The sequence below is a fragment of the Rhinolophus sinicus genome, chromosome 3 (assembly GCF_057876585.1).
Source record: "Rhinolophus sinicus isolate RSI-liver-muscle chromosome 3, RSI-T2T, whole genome shotgun sequence".
Lineage (NCBI taxonomy): Eukaryota > Metazoa > Chordata > Mammalia > Chiroptera > Rhinolophidae > Rhinolophus > Rhinolophus sinicus.
The window spans coordinates 27,316,125-27,336,574 of record NC_142503.1 but is presented as its reverse complement, the minus strand read 5'-3'; the positions used below and the strand labels follow the sequence as shown (position 1 = coordinate 27,336,574).

Sequence of the window (20,450 nt, the reverse complement as noted above, 5' to 3'; positions counted from 1 at the left end):
TAAAAAAATAAATTAAAAAAAAAAAGACAGTTTAAATAACAGTTGGTGCAACACATGTCGTTTCCATAATACGTGTAACTTTACTAAAATGACAACAGTATAAAGAAGTCATACTGATGTCCATGCATGGACATTCACAGGGCCACAGTGACTATGTCACCACTACTGTCTGGTCAACAACTGTAACACACTACCCATTGCAAGATGCACCCTGATTTCCAAGGTGCTGTTTCAGAATCAGTGAGACACGATATTTTGCCCTTTCCATCCTTAGGGCTTTATTTTCTCATGAGAGGTTGACAAGATTCTGAGGCATTATTCACCAGCTCAAATCATCTCAATGCCTCCTTTGGCCTCAAAACTAAAGTGTTAGGTCAGGCTGCCTGTTTTTTCCTTGCACAACATCCATTAATCCAGGAGTGAGGGAGCATTGTGGGGAACAGAAAGCGTGAACTTGGGAATTCACAATTCCCTGTATGGGGTTGACTTACTTTTGTGATGGTGACTGTCTCCTTCAGGCTCTCAACTACAACTCTGAAGTGTGTGCAAGCCCAAGCCATGAAAGAAGGCCTTGCCAAAGAATCTGACGAGGGGGACAACTTATGGACGCTACTCAACAATACCAGTACCCACCACACAGGAGTATGCGCACTGGCCAGGTAATGTGCAGAAATTCTAGAACTGGATACAAAGGAGAAAACTAGAAACAGTGAAAATGCAATACAGGCAACCTCACTGAGAGCAACTGACCCACCAAAGACTGACAGTCAAGGAGAAGAAACAAGGAACAAAGAGCAAATGAGGTTGAGAAGAGGTGGTAGGATCAGCCCCAAATTCACCACCCCCTCAAAAAAATAGTGATACAATGAACAGTTTTAGGTAAACTGCACTTAAATTGGGCAGTTTGTTGCCAATTTTAAAGTTTAAGCCGTGTTGCTCTTTTCTTGAACATTCCTTTTTTAGAGAAGTGATTTTCCTGATAGAGAAATAGACTAAAATTTGCTCCATTGTTTAGAAAGAAAAGAGTCTCTGCTACAATCTGGAGCCTTGCATTTTCTAGGAGCATGGCAGTGTGGCAACATGGCGTCATACTGGACATCATGGAGCACCTATTCTCATCTCTCACCTCCTCATCAGAGAACTACCGGATAACTGGCACAGCTTTCTTCTCTGAGGCAAGGGAGAGCAGCCACCACAGCAGGCTTGCTGGGTCCCCTGGGGGTGTTTCTCTCAGGGTCAAGAGTTTAGTGGGAGCCAGAACCACAAAAGAGGTGGGACCTCCAAAGGGAGCTTTGGTAGTGGAAAGATGCTGGTACTGCCGGAAACATGGTACGTGAGCAAAGAGTGAGAAAGGAGAAAGAACCCACTCTCAACCTCCTCCTTCCCTCTGGTCTGCAAAAGTCAACCTCCCAGGACAGAGAAGGTGGAGAATAAACATGAGAGGGAGAAAACAAAAAGTAACTAACAAATATATCACTGCCTCTTCACTCTTGGACAAAGGCAGTCCCAGCTGATCCAGAGAAGGAACACTGTCAGTCATTCCCTGTTTTCCCTGCCCATTTTTTTCCCATTTAGATTAGAAGCATCTTCTTAGGTAGGTAGTTTGTTCTCATCACCCCGTAACCTTGATCTGTGAGCTGCTTACACCTAGCGCTTAGTTTCTGCAAGACTTGCTCATTCACCAGCAGGCTTCTTGCTCCTCCACTCCAAAAGCAGCTGGGCCCTACTCTTTAAGTGTAGTTCTGGTGCCCTTGGCACTCTCCCGAAGGGAGGCTACTCCTTGACTAAAGGAGAGGAGTGTCTTGATTTCAGCTTATGAAGGAGCCAATCCTCTGGAAGCATGGGAATCTGCGCGAAGTGCTCATCTTGATGGATCAGAGCGCCTGGGACCCCAACGCCACTTTGAGACAAATGGCCATCCGAGGCCTCGGGAATGCAGCTTCTGGGGCCCCTCACAAGGTAAAAGGAGTTTTAAGTGGAGTTTGAAATCCTTCTTTACCAACCCATACTTCATAATTGCATAGAAATTAAGTAGAAATCCAAATAAATTGCTGTAGTGATGGCGCTTGAGTTAAAGTACATGTGACCCTAACAGAATCTCAGGACCCTTGTCTGGGGTCTCTTTACCCTATTCCAGATACACATACAACAACTTTTGAGATTAAGAGACCTTATCTTCAAAATAGGTGAAGAAGCATAAGCAGATAATACTAGAATCTACCATCAGAGGTCTGTATCACCTGGCCCGCACTGAAGTCGTCTGTGAAAGCCTGAAAGCTCTAAAAAAGATCCTGGAGCTGCTCACAGACCGAGATGTGAGCTTCTACTTCAAAGAAATAGTGCTGCAAACAAGAACCTTCTTTGAAGACGTAAGTGAGCCTGTTCAGGAATCTTCCCTCCCCAGAAAAAGTGAGCAAACAGGAAGAGGTGCAGGTAGATGATATCGGTGTCCCATCCATATTCTCTGGCCTACCCCAGAGGTCACCTGCATAGAGGTCACTTGAGTAATTCCTGTGCAGGCTATTGGCTTCCTGTGTGTCTCTGTGGGTACTCTCTGGCCCTGGAGTCATCTTTGGTCTGAGTAGAGTGAGCCAGACTTACTGGGGCAGGACCTTCAAATGATAAGAAACAAGAGTTTATAGATAAACTCCCCAGCTTCCTCATCCCTCATAGGAGTGAGCTCCACTTCCCTACAGGGTAACATACTCATTAATATTCTCTTTTGTAACTTTTTTCTCTTTCCTATCTCATTCCCACTCCCAAAATGCTTCCTGGGCTCACCTCCCAAATAAATTATGTATGCCTAAATCCTCATCTCAAAGTTTGCTTTGGGAGGAACACAAATTATGACAGTAAAGACATTGCCGCTTCTAACACTATCATTTTCATATCCAAGATTCAAAGACTCAAAGCGTTTGTGTGGGTCATTTCATCCAGAAGTCAGTATAAACTACAGCTCACGGGCCAAATCCAGCCCAGAACATCATTTTGTAAATTAAGTTTCATTGGAACATAGCCATGCCCATTGGTTGTGTATTGTTTATGGCTGCTTTCACACTTCATCTGCAGAGTTGATTAGTTGTTAGAGAAACTAGATGGCCCACAAAGTCTAAATAATTTACTGTGTCAACTGGCAAAAAATAACTCTCCAGAAAATCCACCAAAACTGCAATTTATTCAGGAAAAGAAAAAGAAAAGAGGTCACCCCAGGAGTGTGCGAATGCACACACACACCCCTCCCGCATTCTAAGCGGCTGCCCACGTGAAGGAGAAAAAAAAAAACCAACCCCAAAATGGCTATTCTATTTATTAGCATCCCTCCCCCAGAAGTTACCACAAAGTTTTCACAGGAAGTCAGAACTAGAGAGTTAACAAGGGGGCCCAGCTCCACCCATAGTCCTCCCAGCTCTATGGTTAAGCATCTTAAGATGCCAGTTCACTTTTATCAACTGTCTGGCCTTTTAAGGGAAAAGGTTGTTAACCCTCTGATCCAGTTGGTAGCCCTAATCTCAGAAAATATCCGTCAGCAGTCCTGGGCAAGGGAAGGTCATTTTCCTTTATAATTTCTGGGAAACTAGATTTTATTATTTTCGGTTTATTCACTGTCTGTGTAAAAGTCTATTTCATGTCTAACTTGAATCTTTTTTTTTTTTTTAATCTAAAACTGTTTTGTCATGTTGTGTTGTCAGAGGGGATAGGAAACTGCTACTTGCTTCCTCTAGGGCAGGGGTGTCCAAACTTTTTTCAACGTTTTTTACCAAGGGCCATATGCGGTAAAATACACAAACAGCCGGGCTACTCACTCGAGGTGAAGTACGTATTGCCTCACCTGGTTTATTTAAGTAAATTAAACATATTTTTGGAATTTGCTGTGGGCCAATTAAAAATGGATTGCGGGCTGCAGTTGGCCCACGGGCCGCAGTTTGGACACCCCTGCTCTAGGGTATCCTTCTAGAAAATTAAAGCTTTATTAAATTACCTATTTACTCCCATCTCCAGACTAGAAAGTCTTCATTTCCTTCATTATTCATCATAAACCTAATTTTTCAGCTCTTTAAGTATTTAGCAAGCCAGTGACTGTGTTATATCTCTAAATGAGGCCTAAGAGTATTGAATAGATCTAAAGAACCATTACCTTTCAGATCCACTCTTTTCCTGTTCATTCACTCCAATTTAGTTTAATCTGGCTCTTTCTTCATGACTCTGCAGCAATTTATTACCCATACAGACCTCTAGATTTTAGCCTATAATATATGCCCACAGTCAATAATTCTCCAGTTTTGTAGTTTTCAGTTGCCCTTGTTCACGTGCTAACCTAAACCTGACCTTTGACAGCAGCTTTCTGCTTGTTTCCAACTACTTTCTCCAATATATCAATATTACTTTTTCTTCTCATTTTATCCTCAAAAGTGCTTACTTGGCTCCCATTCAATTTAGTATCTTCTATAAAATAACAAATATGTTTTTTTTTTTTCACCACACAGATAAGTTGATGACAATCTTTAACAACGGGCTGAAGTTACCATGACAGAGCCCCGTCTGTTTGTTAGGTTTTCCTGGGTTGTTGTTGATATAGTAATAATAACTCTTTTGGATCGGCGCCTTCAATAATCACAAGTTCACCTACTTGTGGTCAAGATAATGCTTCTCAGTCTATTGAAGAAGAAAACAATCCAATGTCTTGCTGGTTGTTAGGGTAGACCTTTCTCCTTCCTAATAGGTGTCAATTCTATCACATTTTCGTAAAAGTAGAGTTTGATAAACTTGGGTCTTAGCAATGATATGCTACTTATTCTCCAGTAATGCTTTGTTTCTGTAAATATATTTAACTGTACTTTATGATACTTTGCCCCTATAGCTTTTTATAGATTAAGCGTACAATTCTGTAATCTCTAAATTCTCCCACCTATTTTTTCAATGTTTAAGTACTTTCTTGGAATTCTCAAATATACGGCAATACTTTGATGAAATGGTAAAACAGAAAATATGGCTGCCGTCCCTTGCTCCAGGCCCCATTCACCACTATTTCCCATGCTGTCATGCGGAGCAATCACTTTACTCCCTGTGACTCCATTTTCTCAACTCAAAACAAGGACATGAAACTCTAATGTCTCTCCCAGTACCTAAAACATTTTTGTCACTTCTGTTTTCTGCTTTTTCTTTTTCATCATCCCAATTGCTTGATTCTTCTTTAACCTATTGTTAGGTCATTAATTTTGGAAATTCAAAAGACTTTTTTTCTAACTACATATGTCTCTACTTTGTGGGTACTTTATTATTGCTTTCTTTTTCTTAAAAAAAAATCACCTTTTAAAATATATGTCCTGACCTCATTCCTAATATATTTAAAGAATGTTTGTACTTCCATTTCTACTATATGAGGTCACATTTCATTTAACTTTTCTGGGCTTTTCCCAAAAAGCATTCTTTATTTTTTCTAGATCTTTATTAACTTCTTTATGGCATTTTTGTTTATATGCCCACTTCTTATACATTTAACTTGCCATGAAAATTAACTGCTCTATCTTCTCCATTGTTGGCCCTTGTTTATTGCTAATCTAAATAATATTCTGCTACTCAGGATGAATTTCCCCTTCATCCTTGTGCCTTCATATGAGTATTTTAAACTAGTATTTTAAATTAGACCTGTAAAAAACAAAAAACCTCCAGAAAATTCATCAGAGTTTGTTAGAACTCTGAACCATATCAGCAAAGTATCTGAGATAATAGAAGGCCATCTTTCTCCGCAACATACCCTTTGGTTTTTTAAATCATTGCCTATCATCCAGGACAAAAAAGGAAGTTCCAGAATTTCACATAGCCAAGAATAGGGATAAGTATTTGTGTGCTTATTCTTTCCCTCTGAGACCCAAAGCCCACATTTCTGAGCTGCCAGTCATCCCTTTAGAAAGTGTTTAGGATCTTTGACAAGAGTCCGAGGCCTTGGGCGATTTAGATTAGAGACCGCATAACTCTAAGCTAATGATACAATCAGGCTAGTTTGAGTAAAACAAGTAGGAACCCTCCCTGGCCTTCTGCTGCCAGCACTCCCTGTTTATCACTCCTGTGGTCAGGTTTCCCCATTAGCTACTCAAAGACAGAAACCAGTCTCCAGTTCTTTGGTATCACTTAAACCCTAGACCCATAGTCATTTAAACATGTATAGAGTGTGTTAGAGAGCTGCTCGGAAAGGAAAAGCCTGCTTGGATCACATAGGGGCTGTAACCAAAGCGCACCTGCTCCTGGGTTCCAACCTTCCTTTGCTGAAGTGGGGCGAACATGGTGGGGGGGTGGGGAGGTGCTGCAGAATGACCTGAAAGGAGACTCAACCAAGACATGCATCTGTTACCACAGGAGCAGGATGATGTGAGACTGACTGCCATCTTCTTATTTAAGAATCTGGCATCCCTAACAGGAAGAAGGTGGAAGATTTTTTTTGCTGAAGAAATTAAAAAGAGCATGATTTCATTCCTTCTCCACCTCTGGGATCCCAATCCCAAAATTGGAACTGTGAGTGGTCCTTGCGCAGACACCGGCCCCGCCTCCTCTCCCCGTGGCTGAGAAGTGCCAGGACACCTGGTCTGGCTGGACTAGAAGCCAGAACTGAAGTCGCCACACTCAGTTGAACCTGAAAATCACTTCTCCAATCCTGGGTTCTTTCTTGCCATCTCTTCCCGAGTTTGCTCTTCAGCCCTTGAAACTGGGAAGATGTCATCCCTGACTATAAAACCCTTTAAATCACTGGCTTTCCCTGCGCCTTTCCCAACACTAGTCAGCATTTCTTCCCTTTTGGAAGGGAATCCAGCACTACACACTATGACACAGAAATCTCTGCTTTTTAGGCTTGCCGTGATGTCCTGACCATCTCCATTCCTTTTCTGGGCCTCCAGGAACTCTATGGGGTGTTAGACCATCTCCTTGATGCTCAGGACCTGCCAAGGGCCAGGGATTTCTATAGGCAATTCTGTGTGAAACTGGTGAGTGTGCAGTAAATGCTGCCTGAAAAAAAATGCAGGCAAGAGTCCTGGCAAATCCCAGAAAAGCAGGCAGCATGACAGGGGATCTCTGGCTACATGCAGAGCTGTCTTGGAAGGAAAGCAGTGATTCTTGGTGATTCTGTCACATAACCCTCTGCTCTTTTCCCAAATCCTGACTAGAATCTGTTCTCCTAGATTCCTGAAATACATCTGTTGATTAGTCCTGTAAGCCTAGTACCTTTCTGATTAAATTTAGGTTAGAATAGCTATAAGACATACTCCAACAGAATAATTAATGACTGTGTGAGTGTTCACTGGCCTTTAGACTTCCCTCTTAGGACCTATAGGATGCTGAATTTCATAAAAGGTCATTTTCCAGGTGCCCTCTTTGTAACACATATGTCTTCTAGGCCAAGAAAAACCAGGAAATCCTGTGGATCCTTCACACACACTCATTCACCTTCTTCAGCAGCAACTGGGAGGTGATCAGGAGTGCAGCTGTCAAACTCACAGGTGAGGGCACATGCACATTCCCTGCTCAGGTATGTCCCCTCTTTGCCACCTATTTCTGCTCTGACTGGAAGCTATTCCAGTGTGAACACTGGAATGACTGGTATGACCAAAAACAAAAAAGAAAGAAAATGTTATGGCTTGCAACCTCTTCCCTCAAAGGAACATGTTCTCTTTTGCAAATGAAAACTTACATCTTACTTTCCAACACTCACTCTCTTGCCATCAGACCATTCTCCATACTGGGCCCTCTGTGCTTCTTCTGGTTCCAAGTTCCGGATCCTTCTTTTCCCCAAGTCTTTGCTCCAAGCCTGCTGCCCCTGCCTAAATGTTTTCCTTTGCATCATCCCTTAATATAAACTATAGTAAACCTTCTAAGCTCAGGTCAAACAGACAGCTTTCGCAGCAGCATGACTAAGTGGAAAGTGTGTGGGTCTGGGGGCCAGCAGACCTTGTCTTTGCTATGTGATTCTGGACAATTAATTCACTTAACTTCTCTGTGTTGCTCCTTCATCTGAGACATAAAATAAAAGAGGAGAGTAAGTGAATCTCTGAGGATCCTTCCATTATGATATTCTAAGTCTCATCATGATGCCCGTGCCAACTGAGCAAGCCCACAGTGAACAGGCCCACTAGCTTGGCCACTTTTTAGACTGAAGATTGCTTGTTGGATCATGTGTGTGATCCCTCAACTACGCTGTAAACTTTTTGAAGGCAGGGACCATATTTTACACACTTTTGAAACCCTGACAGCCACTGGCAGTACATTTTCAAGTACTCATCGGGTGAGCAACCGCTACCAGACATGGCACTCAAGACGCAAAAGACAAGATCCTCACATCACCCTGGGGGTGCAAGGGGAGTCATGTAGTTTGCTCATTCACTAGCTAGACCATTTAACCTCTGACCAGGTACAGAGTCTGACCTGAATCGTTTTCCACAGCCTCTTCCTCTATAATGAAATCAGTACCTTTTTCTCCTGTTGATTTTAGAGGCCATTGTTCTCAATTTGACTAACCAATATGTGGAGCTATTAGACAGAGAACAACTGACTACACGTAAGTACCAAGCCTAGTGTTTGCCCAGTCTATTGTGATAGTCGTAGAGAAAGAGCAACTAATGCTGCTCCTAGTTCCATGTTAGTCCAGCGATTGAAAATTGTAGAGCCCTGTTGTCGTCTCTGGTGTTCCCTAGACACTGGAATTTTTCCGTAGAATAAAGTGAGCCCCAGCTCCTCCTCTTTGTGGGTATCATGCCTCAGAGACTACAGTTTTCCAATTGTTTATTGATCACGAGGTCAGAATTTTCTCTTCCCTTATGTCAGCGTTAAAGTCAATTCTCTGTGTGCAGCTCCCAATCCTACCCATCAGGGTAAGATGTGAGCGTGGGGGCCTACCCCACCTAGGGCTCACCCTCCATGTGGCGCCTCACAATGCTGCACAGCCTGGGCCTGGGCTTTCCTCACTTACTGGCTTTGCTGTTCTTTCCCTTTCAGGGCTCCAAGCACTTCTGAAAGACCCCTGTATGAGTGTCCAGAGGGCAGCCGGAGCTGCTTTGCAAACCCTCCTGAGAAGATGTAAAGAGATAAGCATCCCTCTGTAAACCATCAGGAAATAAACTGCTAGGCTTTTTCTATAACTGACTCCTGTTTTCATTCTCATAACTCACAAACTTGCAGGATACTAAGGAAAGAGATGGTGCCTGGGATGGGGACCTTGAAGTGGTGGTATATTTCTTACCAGGGTCTCCCTGGTGGTTTCCACCAGTAAAAAGTAAATCCCACAAATTCACTTGAGGGATAACCTGTGATTTGAGTGGTGACGGCCACGTGGCTTTGCACAGGTTAGCCCTCTATCTTGGGAAACTCATATCCCAACAGATACCAACAAATGACAGAACTTGAAACAATTCTGCTGCCATTAAGAAGAGAGCCACTGCTTTCTTTCCACTCACAGCCCTTTCCTCACATATTTTTGCCAACTTTGAATGACTACCCACACTCTTTCTAACAAGCAATCTTATGATAAATTTTAACCTGTCTATTCTTTCTCAGGTTGTAATTTACATGTCAAGACTATGCCAGCTACTTTTCTATATAAGACCCTTTCTAACATTCTATTAAATCTCATGGTTTCCTCTCCATTTTTATCCCAGGGCATTCCTCCCTTGGAATTGTATGTGTGCATACGCATGTATGTGTGCGTATATGCGTTTACCTTCTTCATAGCATCATAGAATAACTCCTTACTCTTGTCCAAAATGCATACCTGAAAATTTACATACATGAAATTATATGCAAAGAAATTTCTAACGTAGAACCTGGCACTCATTTAACAGCACCACCATCACTGCTATTCATTAGCAACATTATTAAGTTGATGTATCCCTTTACAAATTTCTATTCCCTATATCCTAATCTCTTAATCCTCAGACTCTTTGGGGAAGCATCTTTTGTTCCTATAAAATCTTCTAAGGACCAAAGGAATATTTTAGGTTAAAGATTTTTTAGGCCGGAGTCCATTTATTTATTCATGACACTGTTATAACCACTTGGGCTACAATTATCAGGGAAAAAAATTTATTCTACCCTCTTTGAGTTTATATTCTATGAAATTTGTGTATAAATTCCAGAGGATGGAACCAACCTCCAGGATGGTCCTCAGTGATTTTTGGCTCCTGGGATTCATTTAATCCCCTCTTACAGTGAATAGAAAAACAAAAATCACCAGCACAATCAATACAATATTTCAGAAATGACAAAATGTAACTTCCAAGGCAAGGTCATAAATGATATTGCACTCTCTTGAATCACTCACACTGGGGGAAGTCAGCTGCCATGTCATAAGGCTGCTTAAGCAGCCCAAAAAGAGTTACAGGACAAAGAACTAATGTCTCCTGCAAACAACCAGAGCTAACTTTCTAGGCATGTTAATGTGTTATCTTGGAAATGGATCCATGGGCACCAGTTAAACTATTCAGATGATTGACACTTCAGCTGACACATTGACTGGATTATAAAATAAAATACAGAATGCCAATTAAATGTGAAATCCAGATAAATAATGTTTTTTCAGTAAAAGTATGTCCTGATTATTGCATGGAACACACATATACTAAAGAATTATTTATTCTTTATCTAAAATTCAAATTAAACTGAGAGTTTTATAGTTTTACTTGCTAAATCTGACAACCCTACTGCAACCTAATCCTGAGAGTCCTGAGCCAGAATCACTAAGCTAAGCTACTCCTGAATTCCAGGAGATCCAAGATGGCAGAGAAGCTAAACACTGTGCCTGCTTCCTTCCATGAACACATCAAAATTACAACTAAATTATAGAACAATCAACCTGAAGAACCATCTGAAGTCTAGCTGAACAGAGGTTTTATAACTAAAGATATAAAGAAGAAGCCACATGGAGACTGGCAGGAGGAACAGAGACATGAAAAAGGCTGCCCCAAACCTCTGTGTGGTGGTTGAAAATCAGGAAAAATATCTTGGTGACAGAGGTTCCCTACAAAGAAGCAAGGGACCCCAGCCCCTCATACTAGGTTTCCCAGCCTGGAGTACTGCTGCAGGGAAGAAGAGCCCCCACAACATCTGGCTATGAGAAACAGTGGGGATTCCAACCATCCAACTGGGATGGAAAGTGATGGGAAACCCAAATATCCTTTTAAAAGACCTGTGCAGGCACTCACCCTGAGCTCTTATGGAAGGACAGAGACATTGGGACATCAGAGATACATGGGAAGAGACTGCGCTGTGTAACTTTGGGTCGAGTACTAGAAAGACATTCCCCATTTTCCCTGTGTGAGGACCCTTTACCCATGCAGCCCACAGGCAAGCACCAACTTTCCTGTGTTGAGCCCACCCCAACAGGCCAAATCTGAATCTGACTGGTCTCGTGAACTCTGTTGCTCCAACCCGCTGATTCACTGAGACCCTGCATATTGCAGGCTTTATCAGCAGCTGAAACTTATAGGAGCCAGCAGGTGGCAGCAAGTCTCAGACTGTCCTGGCTTTTTGCAGAGTTAACCCACACCTGGTACTGGTAGCAGCCACCCTCCGTTCACAGCGTGTCCTTTCCCACACACCTCCAGGTACAGTACAGGCAGCAACCATTCTATAGCTCCTACCAGGTAGTCCCCAGCTGATCACAGGTAGTAGCTGACCGAGGCCTGCACCAGAGCTCCTCCTAAGAGACCCCAGAACCAACATACTTGGAGGTTGGCTTCAAACCACAGCAGAGCACCACCCAATTAGCCCCATAAGTGGCACACACAATGGGTGGTCTTAACAAGCACTAGAGCTCATCGGGATGAATCTTTCTCCATGGGGTAAACTCACCAGACAACAGTCGGTAAGTTGTGGATGTGACCCACAGCCAGTCAGCCTGAGGGTCAATCCTATCTGCTGACATGCCAACAGCAATCAAGGCTCAACTATAACAGGGGGGCACACACAACCCACACAAAGAACACTCTAGAGCACCCGACTCAGGTGCCACTGGGCCCCACAGGTCACCGAATACATAAGGCCACCCGACAAGACTGGGAGACATAGCAGCCCTACCTAATACATAGAAATAAACACAGAGAGGCAGCCCAAATGAGGAAACAAAGAAATACATCCCAAATGAAAGAACAGTAGAAAACTCCAGAAAAAGAACTAAACAAAATGGAGGCAAGCAACATACCAGATACAGTTAAAAACAATGGTTATAAGGATGCTCAAGGAACTTAGTGAGAACTTCAACAATAAGATAGCAAGAATAAAAAAGGACAAAGAAACCATAAAAAAATAACTAGTCAGAAGTGAAGAATACAATAACTGAAATGAAGAATGCACTAGGAGGAATCACCAGCAGACTAGATGAAGCAGAGGATTGAATCAATGATTTAGAGGACAAGGTAGCAGAAAACACCCAATCAGAACAGCAAAAAGAAAAAAGAATCCAAAAAATGAGACTAGTTTAAGAGACCCCTGGGACCGCATCAAGCATAATAACATTCACATCATAGGGGAACCAGAAGGAGAAAAGAGAAAGCAAGGGATTGAGAATCTATTTCAAGAAATAATGACTGAAAACTTTCCTAACCTGGTGAAGGAAATAGACATGCAAGCTCAGGAAGCACAGAGTCCCAAAAAAGATGAACCCATACAGGCCCACACAAAGACACATCATAAATAAAAATGCCAAAGGTTAAAGACAATGAGGGAATCCTAAAAGCAGCAAGAAAAAGCAGTTGGTTAACTACAAGAGAGCTCTGAAGACTGCCGGCTGATTTCCCAACAAAAAACTGCAGGCCAGAGGGATTGGCACAAAATATTCAAAGTGATGGAAAGCAAGGATCTATACCAAGGGTACTCTACTCAGCAAGGCTATCATTTAAAATCAAAGGACAGATAAAGAGCTTCCCAGACAAGAAAAAGCTAAAGGAGTTCATCACCACCAAATGAGTATTACAAGGAATGTTAGAGGGACTTCTTTAAGATGGAAAAAAACAACAACAACAAGACTACAAATAATAAAATGGCGATAACTATGTATCTATCAACAATTTCTTTCAATGTAAGTGAATTAAACGCTCCGATCAAAAACAGGGTGGCTGAATGAATAAGAAAATAAAACCCTTACATATGCTCCCTACAAAAGAATGAAAAAACACACACAGACTGAAAGTAAAGGGATGGAAAAATTATTTCACAAAAATGGAAACAAAAACAAAAAAATGGGGTAGCAATACTTATACCAATTAAAATGGACTTTAAAACAAAGGCTATAACAAGAGACAAAGAAGACCCAGTAATCCCATTTCCTGCTATTTATCTGAAGAAACCCAAAACAGTACTTTGGGGTGACATTCACATCCATCTGTTCATTGCAGCATTGTTTACAATGGCCAAGATGTGGAAGCAGCCTGGGTGTCTGTCCATGAATGGATAGAGAGTAGGAGGTACATTATAAACAATGAAATATTGGTCAGCCATGAAAGGAAATGTGTGCTTGCCATCTGTGGTGGCATGGATGGAGCTGGAGGGTACTGTGCTGAGTGGAGAAAGACACACGCAATGTGATTTCACTTACATGTGGAATCTAAAGAAATAAACAAACAAACAAAACAGAAACAAACTCATACAACATTTTGATGGTTGTCAGATGAGAAGGGGGTTGGGGGAGCTGGGTGAAAAAGGGGAAGGGATTAAGAAGTACAAATCAAATCGGTAGTTATAAAATAATCATGGGGCTGTAAAGCATAGGGAATATAGTCAATGATTTGGTAACAACTATGTATAGTGCCAGGTGGATACTAGACTAGTCAGACATATCACTTCTTAAATTACATAAATGTCTAACCACTATGCTGTACACCTGAAATTAATGTAAAACAATACTGAATGTCAACTGTAATTGAAAATTTTTAAAAGGTGGGGAAAGTAAAGGGGAATAAGAGGTTCAAATTTCCAGGTATAAAACAAATAAGTCATGGGGACATAATGTACAGCATGGGGAATACAGTCGATAATATTGTGATATCATGGTACAGTGTCAGATGGTTGCTAGACTTACCATGGTGAGCAGTTCTTTAGGTATATAAATGTTGAATAACTATGGTGTACCCCTGAAACTAATATAATATTGTATGTTAGCTGTATTTCAATAAAAGTTTCTTAAAAATTAAAAAATAAACTACTTCTGAATTCCTGAACCACAAAAGTGTATGAGATAATAAATCTTTGTTGTTTTAAGCCACTAAGTTTTGAGGTAATTTATATGCACCAGTGGGTAACTATTACACAGAAGGTTCGTGATCCTACCAAAGTTGTATGCAAATTTATGTGTATAATTGCACAGGTGCATTTTCTGGGTAATGGCTTTCATTAAATTCTTAATGGAGTCAGAAGTTATTCCCAAGCCTAACATATGAAGTAGAGCAAGAAAACAAGGCAAGAAATATGGGTTTAGTTGGCTTCTTTTTGCAGGTTAAGTGAAATGACTTTTCAAAATAGCTCTGTCCAAAAGAACTTTCTGCAATGATGGAAATAGTCTATATCTGCACTGGCAAATATGGTAGCTATCAGCCACACGTGGCAACTGAGCACTTGAAATGTGGCTAATCTAATTGAGGAATCAAATTTTTAGTTTTAAGTTTAATCCAATTTGTAGCTAGCAACTACAATATTTCACAAGACATTTTCAGAGCATGGAGCAAAGCATCGTAATAGAATTTGGGGGGAAAAAAGAAAAGAATTTAGGCTGAGCCACTCAAGCACTATAGGACATTGTGAACAGGAGTACAAATTCACTGACACAGGACTTTGTCTGATACCTCTTTATAAGTCCCTAATATTACTCTCTACCCCTCTGAGCATTCAAAGATTCTTCCTCGTCATTAATTGATGGAAATTAGGTAGAATAGCCACGTGAAACACACATTGTCCCTGAAGTTTTATCTGCCTAAACCCTAATCTTAAAAGGATTCAGCCTGACAAGTATTTCCGAGACTTTTTTTTAGTCACGTTGCAGTTCCACCCCCTATAGCCATGTTACTTGGGAAAATCATTTGACCTCTCTGTGCTTCGATTTCCACATCTGTAAAATTAGGTTAATAATTATCTCCCTCAAGGTTCCATCGTGATGATTAAATGTATTAATGGACACATAAAGTATTTACAAACCTGGCACAGAATCAAGGTTAAGTAAATGTTAACTATACAACATAAATATAATACTGTTAACTAATGTATCATGAGAATCACATATAACAACACAAACGCAGTGATTGGTATAAAACGCCAGCTGACCATCCGATCCCCATGTGGCCATGTCCGTGGCCCTGTAATGTTGCTGCCCTTGTTGGGAGGCTGAAGATGAGGCAAACCCTCTAATCAGAAAACCCCAGCTCAGCAACTCGGACTCCTGCTCTGGCTGCCTCTTGGTCGCTGCAAAACCCACCAGAACCTTCTTAGTTGCTCTCATATCATACAGAATAAACCACAGTCAGGCTGTGTGACAGGAGAAATTTAGATCTATCTGCTCTCCCAAACAATTATTTCTATGAATCCCAACAACTATTATTCACTCTCAGAGTGTTACCACCAGCCCTCTTAGATGCCTGTCTTCCGCGGCCCTCTGTGGTTCATCAAATTAACCAAGTGAGAAAGACTTCTTGAGGGTCTCAGGGAAATAGAGTTACTGAGGAAAAGCACATCCAAGTACTATTGAAGAAATTACAGATTCCATTTAGTCTCACGCCTGTTGCTTGCCTCACTATTGTTAGCACATGTAACCATTTTTCAACTCGTGTTTACTTTAGATTAGAGATTCTGTGATGTTCACAGACTGCTTAATGGGCTAGCACTGTTTTTCAGGGCTTTGCATCATGTTATTTTGCAATTCAGTACTCTACCCTTTAACCCAACAATGAGAGCCAGTGTTCTTCTGGTAAATCAGGGACATTTAGCTTGGCTGACCCTGCTAAGAATGCAGTTTCTTCAGAAAAGAGGAGAGCAAAGATCACAGATGGGGAGAAAGAAATAGGCTTCCAGAGAAAAAAAGCCAGGGAATTGCTTAATTGGAACTTTCCCTGCAAGACCATAGTTTTAAAGGATAAAATGCACAACCAGCACTTGCTCTGAAGCCCTCAAGATACCCCCAAGATTATAGCAAATATTTTCTAATAGTGTCTTATTATTACTTAATTTAGGCCCAACCCCATCATTATCCTTCGTATTACCTGAGTATAGGAGCAGACTGAGAGTACATGGTCAGACATGGTAGTAACCTGTGAGTTAATCAGGAGATCTAATCTAGGCCCCTGACAGAGAGCAACTTTCTTTTCTGTTTTCTTTTTCTTTTTTTTTTTAAGGAGGGCACCACTCACAGTGGCGCCCATGTGGGGATCAAACCAACAACCTTGTTCCTACCAGCACCATGCCCTAACCAACTGAGCTAACTGACCACCCAGAGAGCAACTTTCTGACAACCAATTTTCTATCACTGTAGTCTGGGCATTATTGTTTCTTGCAATTTCTCTTTTTTACTCATTTATTGCAGGTATCCTTAAACTGGGACAGTACAAAACATGGATCCAAGAGCAACATGACGGAAGGACCAGTAGGCTTCATTACAAAAAGTGTGTGTGTGTGTGTGTGTGTGTGTGTGTAAAATCACCAAGTCGTGGCCTGAGAAATGGAATTTGCTTCTTTCCTCTACTTTGTCAAACTTTATTTATCCAACAAAGCATCCTTACTTATTTGTATTCCTTTCGGACAAACTGTCCTGGATTTTATTTATTGAATTATGTGGTTATCCTGAAAGCAAGATAAATTTGAAGAACACAATTTTATAAATACTCATGACTCATAGCTTCCTTTTCAATTTGAACGCCACGAAAAACCATATGATTTCACTGATATGTGGTATATAAACCAAAAACAACAAAAGAACAAGACAAACAAATGAGAAACAGAAACTCATAGACACAGACAATAGTTTGTTTAGTGGTTACCAGAGGGTAAGGAGGGTGGGGGCTGGGAGATGAGGGTAAGGGGGATCAAATATATGGTGATGGAAGGAGAACTGACTCTGGGTGGTGAACACACAATGGGATTTATAGATGATGTAATAATACAGAATTGTACACCTGAAATCTATGTAATTTCACTAACAATTGTCAGCCCAATAAATTTAAAAAAAGAAAAAGAAAGAAATCTGACTAAATTCAGGGGCCTCTTCCTCACTGAAATTTCTAGGGGTCCAATGGTGTGGGGGCATGTTGAGATATCCCATTTAAGGTGAAGATTAAGTTGTTGCATCTGTCTCCCCGCCCCGAATCAAGAAAGGGACAATGTCTAATTGGCCTTTTTGGATTTTAGAGGCAACATGTTTCTCAATTGGGTATACTATTCCAGCCCATTTACTGACCCGAAAGCTGCTAGTTTTGAGCAGGGCCCAGAATAAGAAAAAGTTCTGCAAAAGATCAGGGCTGCTATACAAGCCACTGTGCCACCTGGGCCATATGATCTAGCAGACCCAATGGTGCCTGAAGTGCTGGTGACAGATAGGAATGCTCTTGGCAGGTCCCTGTAGAAGTCTATACCCTCAAGATCAAACCTGAGTAGTCCCATTTTCAGGTGGGGTACACCTAGACCCGTTTAAATACACACACACACACACACACACACACACACACACACACACACAAAACGCATGCACGCACACACACACTATAGGTTCATGGAACACTAGAGCACCAAAAATTTATTTCAATCCATTTTATAAGATCAGTTTGAGAAATTCATCAATGTTATATAGCTGAATCTTTTTTAAAAGAGTTACAGAGATTAACTACGGTGTTTTTATTTCAGTAACCAAATCTTATCCTGAATGTTGTCTTATTTTGAACAGGACCAAGCATAGCAAAAGATTTAGACCCTGTTAAGGTCTTATGTGAATAAGAAGTGTTATTACCAGCTGCAACATATCAGAATAGGGGTTAAGAGTATTTACTGAACTAAAGGGGGTGGATTTGAATCCTGATTTTTGCGTTTGCTATCTGCATGAAGTTGGGTAAACTTCTTAGCTTCTCTAGGCCTCCCTTTCCTCATTAGTAAAAAGAGATAAATTATAGTACTTACTCATAGTGTTTCTGAGCTGATTAAATTAGTTAACATAATCCCCAATGTGATGGTATTTGGAGATGGAACCTTTCTTTGGGAGGTAATTAGGTTTAGGTGAGGTCAAAGGTCACAAGGGAAGAACCACCATGATGGGATTAGTGCCCTCATAAGAAGAGGAAGAGGCCAGAGCACCCGCTCTTTCCACCATCTAAGGACACAGAAAAAAGGCAGCCATCTGCAAACAAGGAAGAGGGACCACACCAGACAACCAATCTGCCAGGATCTTGACCTTAAACTTCCTAGGCTTCAGAACTGTGAAAAATAAATGTTTTTCTGTTTGTTTTCTAGAGATTATTACCTATTTCAGAATCATCTTTTTAGTTTCTGCCCCCCTCCCCAAAAAAATGCCTAAGCAAACAAAAACAAACAAAATTTAAAAAGCAAATTCCAATTCTGTTGATATTTGCAGGGCGAGGTTACATTGAATCTATACATTAACATAAGTGGAGTGTTCATATTTTTGACGTTAAAACTTCGTATTAAAGACTTCTATTGGTTCCTCACAGTGTTTTCATGTATTTTTCTCCTAGATCTTCAATGTTTCTTGGTCTAATTCTATGTATCTGCTCTTCTGTTGCTATTATAAAATGGAGTTTTCCCATTATATCTTCTAACTGGTTATTATATATATATATTATAACCAGTTATAAAAATAGCTAATTTTATAACCAGCCAGCTCTATCTTATTGTTTGTAACATTTTTCAGTCGATTGAGTTTTTCAAGTAAACAATCACATCATACAGGCAGGACTATGATGGCGGATTAGGTAAACTCTATGCCTGCTGCCTGCCAGGATCATATCAAAATTACAACTAAATAATAGAACAATCAACCTCAAGAATCATTTGAAGATTAGCTGAACAGAACCCCTGTAACTAAGGCTAGAAAGAAGAAGCCACACTGAGACCGGTAGGAGGGGCAGAGATGCAAAACGGGCTGATCCCAAACCCACAGATAGTGGTTGAACATTGGGAGGAACATCTTGGTGGCTGAGGTTCCCCCTAAAGAAAGAGGGGTCCCAGTCTGACTCTAAGCTGCCCAGCCCAGGGGTCCTGTGCCAGGAAGAGGAGTCCCCACAACATCTGGCAGTGAAAAGTAGCAAGGACTCTGTCTGTCCAGCCTGGTGAGGTGGAAGGTGGCTGGAAACCCAGATGTCCTCTTAAAGGGCCTGCACATAGTCTCACTTGGAAACACCTACTTGGGCTCCAGTGGAGGGGCAGCAACTTGAGAGGTACTAGAAACATGGGGAAAGACTGAGTTGTGCGTGTGGCTTTGGAGGGAGAGCTAAATGGACAGCCACCATTGTCCCTGAGTATACCCTGCCTGACATGTAGCCTACAGGAGAGCACCATCTTTTCTATGTTGAACCCTCCCCCAAAGGGCCAAATCTGAAATTGCTTTGGTCTGGTAAAATACGCACATAGGCACCACCTTGGTGACGCCCTGGGTCTCCACCCCACCCAGCTAATGCTGCATCACCTGGGACACTCTCGGCTACTGGGCAGCTGGCCCTGCCCACAAGCTGTGCAAGCCTTGTGCAGCAGTTGGATGGCCCGTGGCAGCCTACAGAAATTTCAGTGGTTGGCAGTCAACCACAACTCGAACTGCAACCTCTCTTGGGTGCCTCTCAAGTGTCTGTAGGCCCAAGGTGAGCAGTGGCTGGCTACGGTGTTCTCAGGGCATTTTATGAAGTTTGTCACAGGCCTGGCACTGGAGCAAGAACTGAATCTGTATTAGTGTTGTAAAAACCACCAACTACGCCTCGTGACTCCCTGGGACCCTGCCCAGCTAGTTGCTGCATCACCAGGGACACCGTCAATACCAGGTAAACCAACCCGCACATGCACCTAAGAAGGCCCTTTCAATGGCTGAGACTTTACGGGCAGCCAGCAAGTGGCAGCTGGGCCTTTTGCTAAGATGCCCTAAGCCCAATAGCAATGGCAACTGGCCTCAGTTAACAGTGAGGCCACCCACACACACTGCCAGTCCAGCATAAGCAGCAACCAGCCACAAATAGTTTGGTGTCTCCTACCAGGTAGCCCTGGCCCAGTCACAGGCAAGGCTGAAATTGGCCCACATGGGAGCCCCTCCCAAGAGACACCAGAAAAAACATATCCAGAGGCCAGCTTTGGACAACACCAGAGCCCTATCTGGTTAGACCCACAAGTAGCAAACCCAAAGGGTGGTCTCAACAGGCCTAAGAGCCAGAATGAGGAAATAAAGAAACATGACCCAAATAAAAGAACAGGAGAAACCTCTAGAAATAGAACAAAATGAAATG

The 20,450-nt window shown here is 41.8% G+C and overlaps 1 protein-coding gene across 1 annotated transcript in view; it reads left to right on the top strand.

Moving 5' to 3' along the window:
* Nucleotides 1–9,107, top strand: part of MROH2B (maestro heat like repeat family member 2B) — a 53,979-nt gene extending 44,872 nt beyond the window's left edge. The window contains exons 31-39 of the mRNA XM_074328967.2: nt 519–659; nt 1,061–1,175; nt 1,813–1,959; nt 2,187–2,369; nt 6,355–6,510; nt 6,843–6,977; nt 7,388–7,490; nt 8,480–8,545; nt 8,983–9,107. Of these exons, the coding sequence (XP_074185068.2) occupies nt 519–659; nt 1,061–1,175; nt 1,813–1,959; nt 2,187–2,369; nt 6,355–6,510; nt 6,843–6,977; nt 7,388–7,490; nt 8,480–8,545; nt 8,983–9,089 (1,153 nt within the window). The 3' untranslated portion in view covers nt 9,090–9,107. The remainder of the gene's footprint in view (nt 1–518; nt 660–1,060; nt 1,176–1,812; nt 1,960–2,186; nt 2,370–6,354; nt 6,511–6,842; nt 6,978–7,387; nt 7,491–8,479; nt 8,546–8,982) is intronic.
* Nucleotides 9,108–20,450: the final 11,343 nt, after the last annotated feature.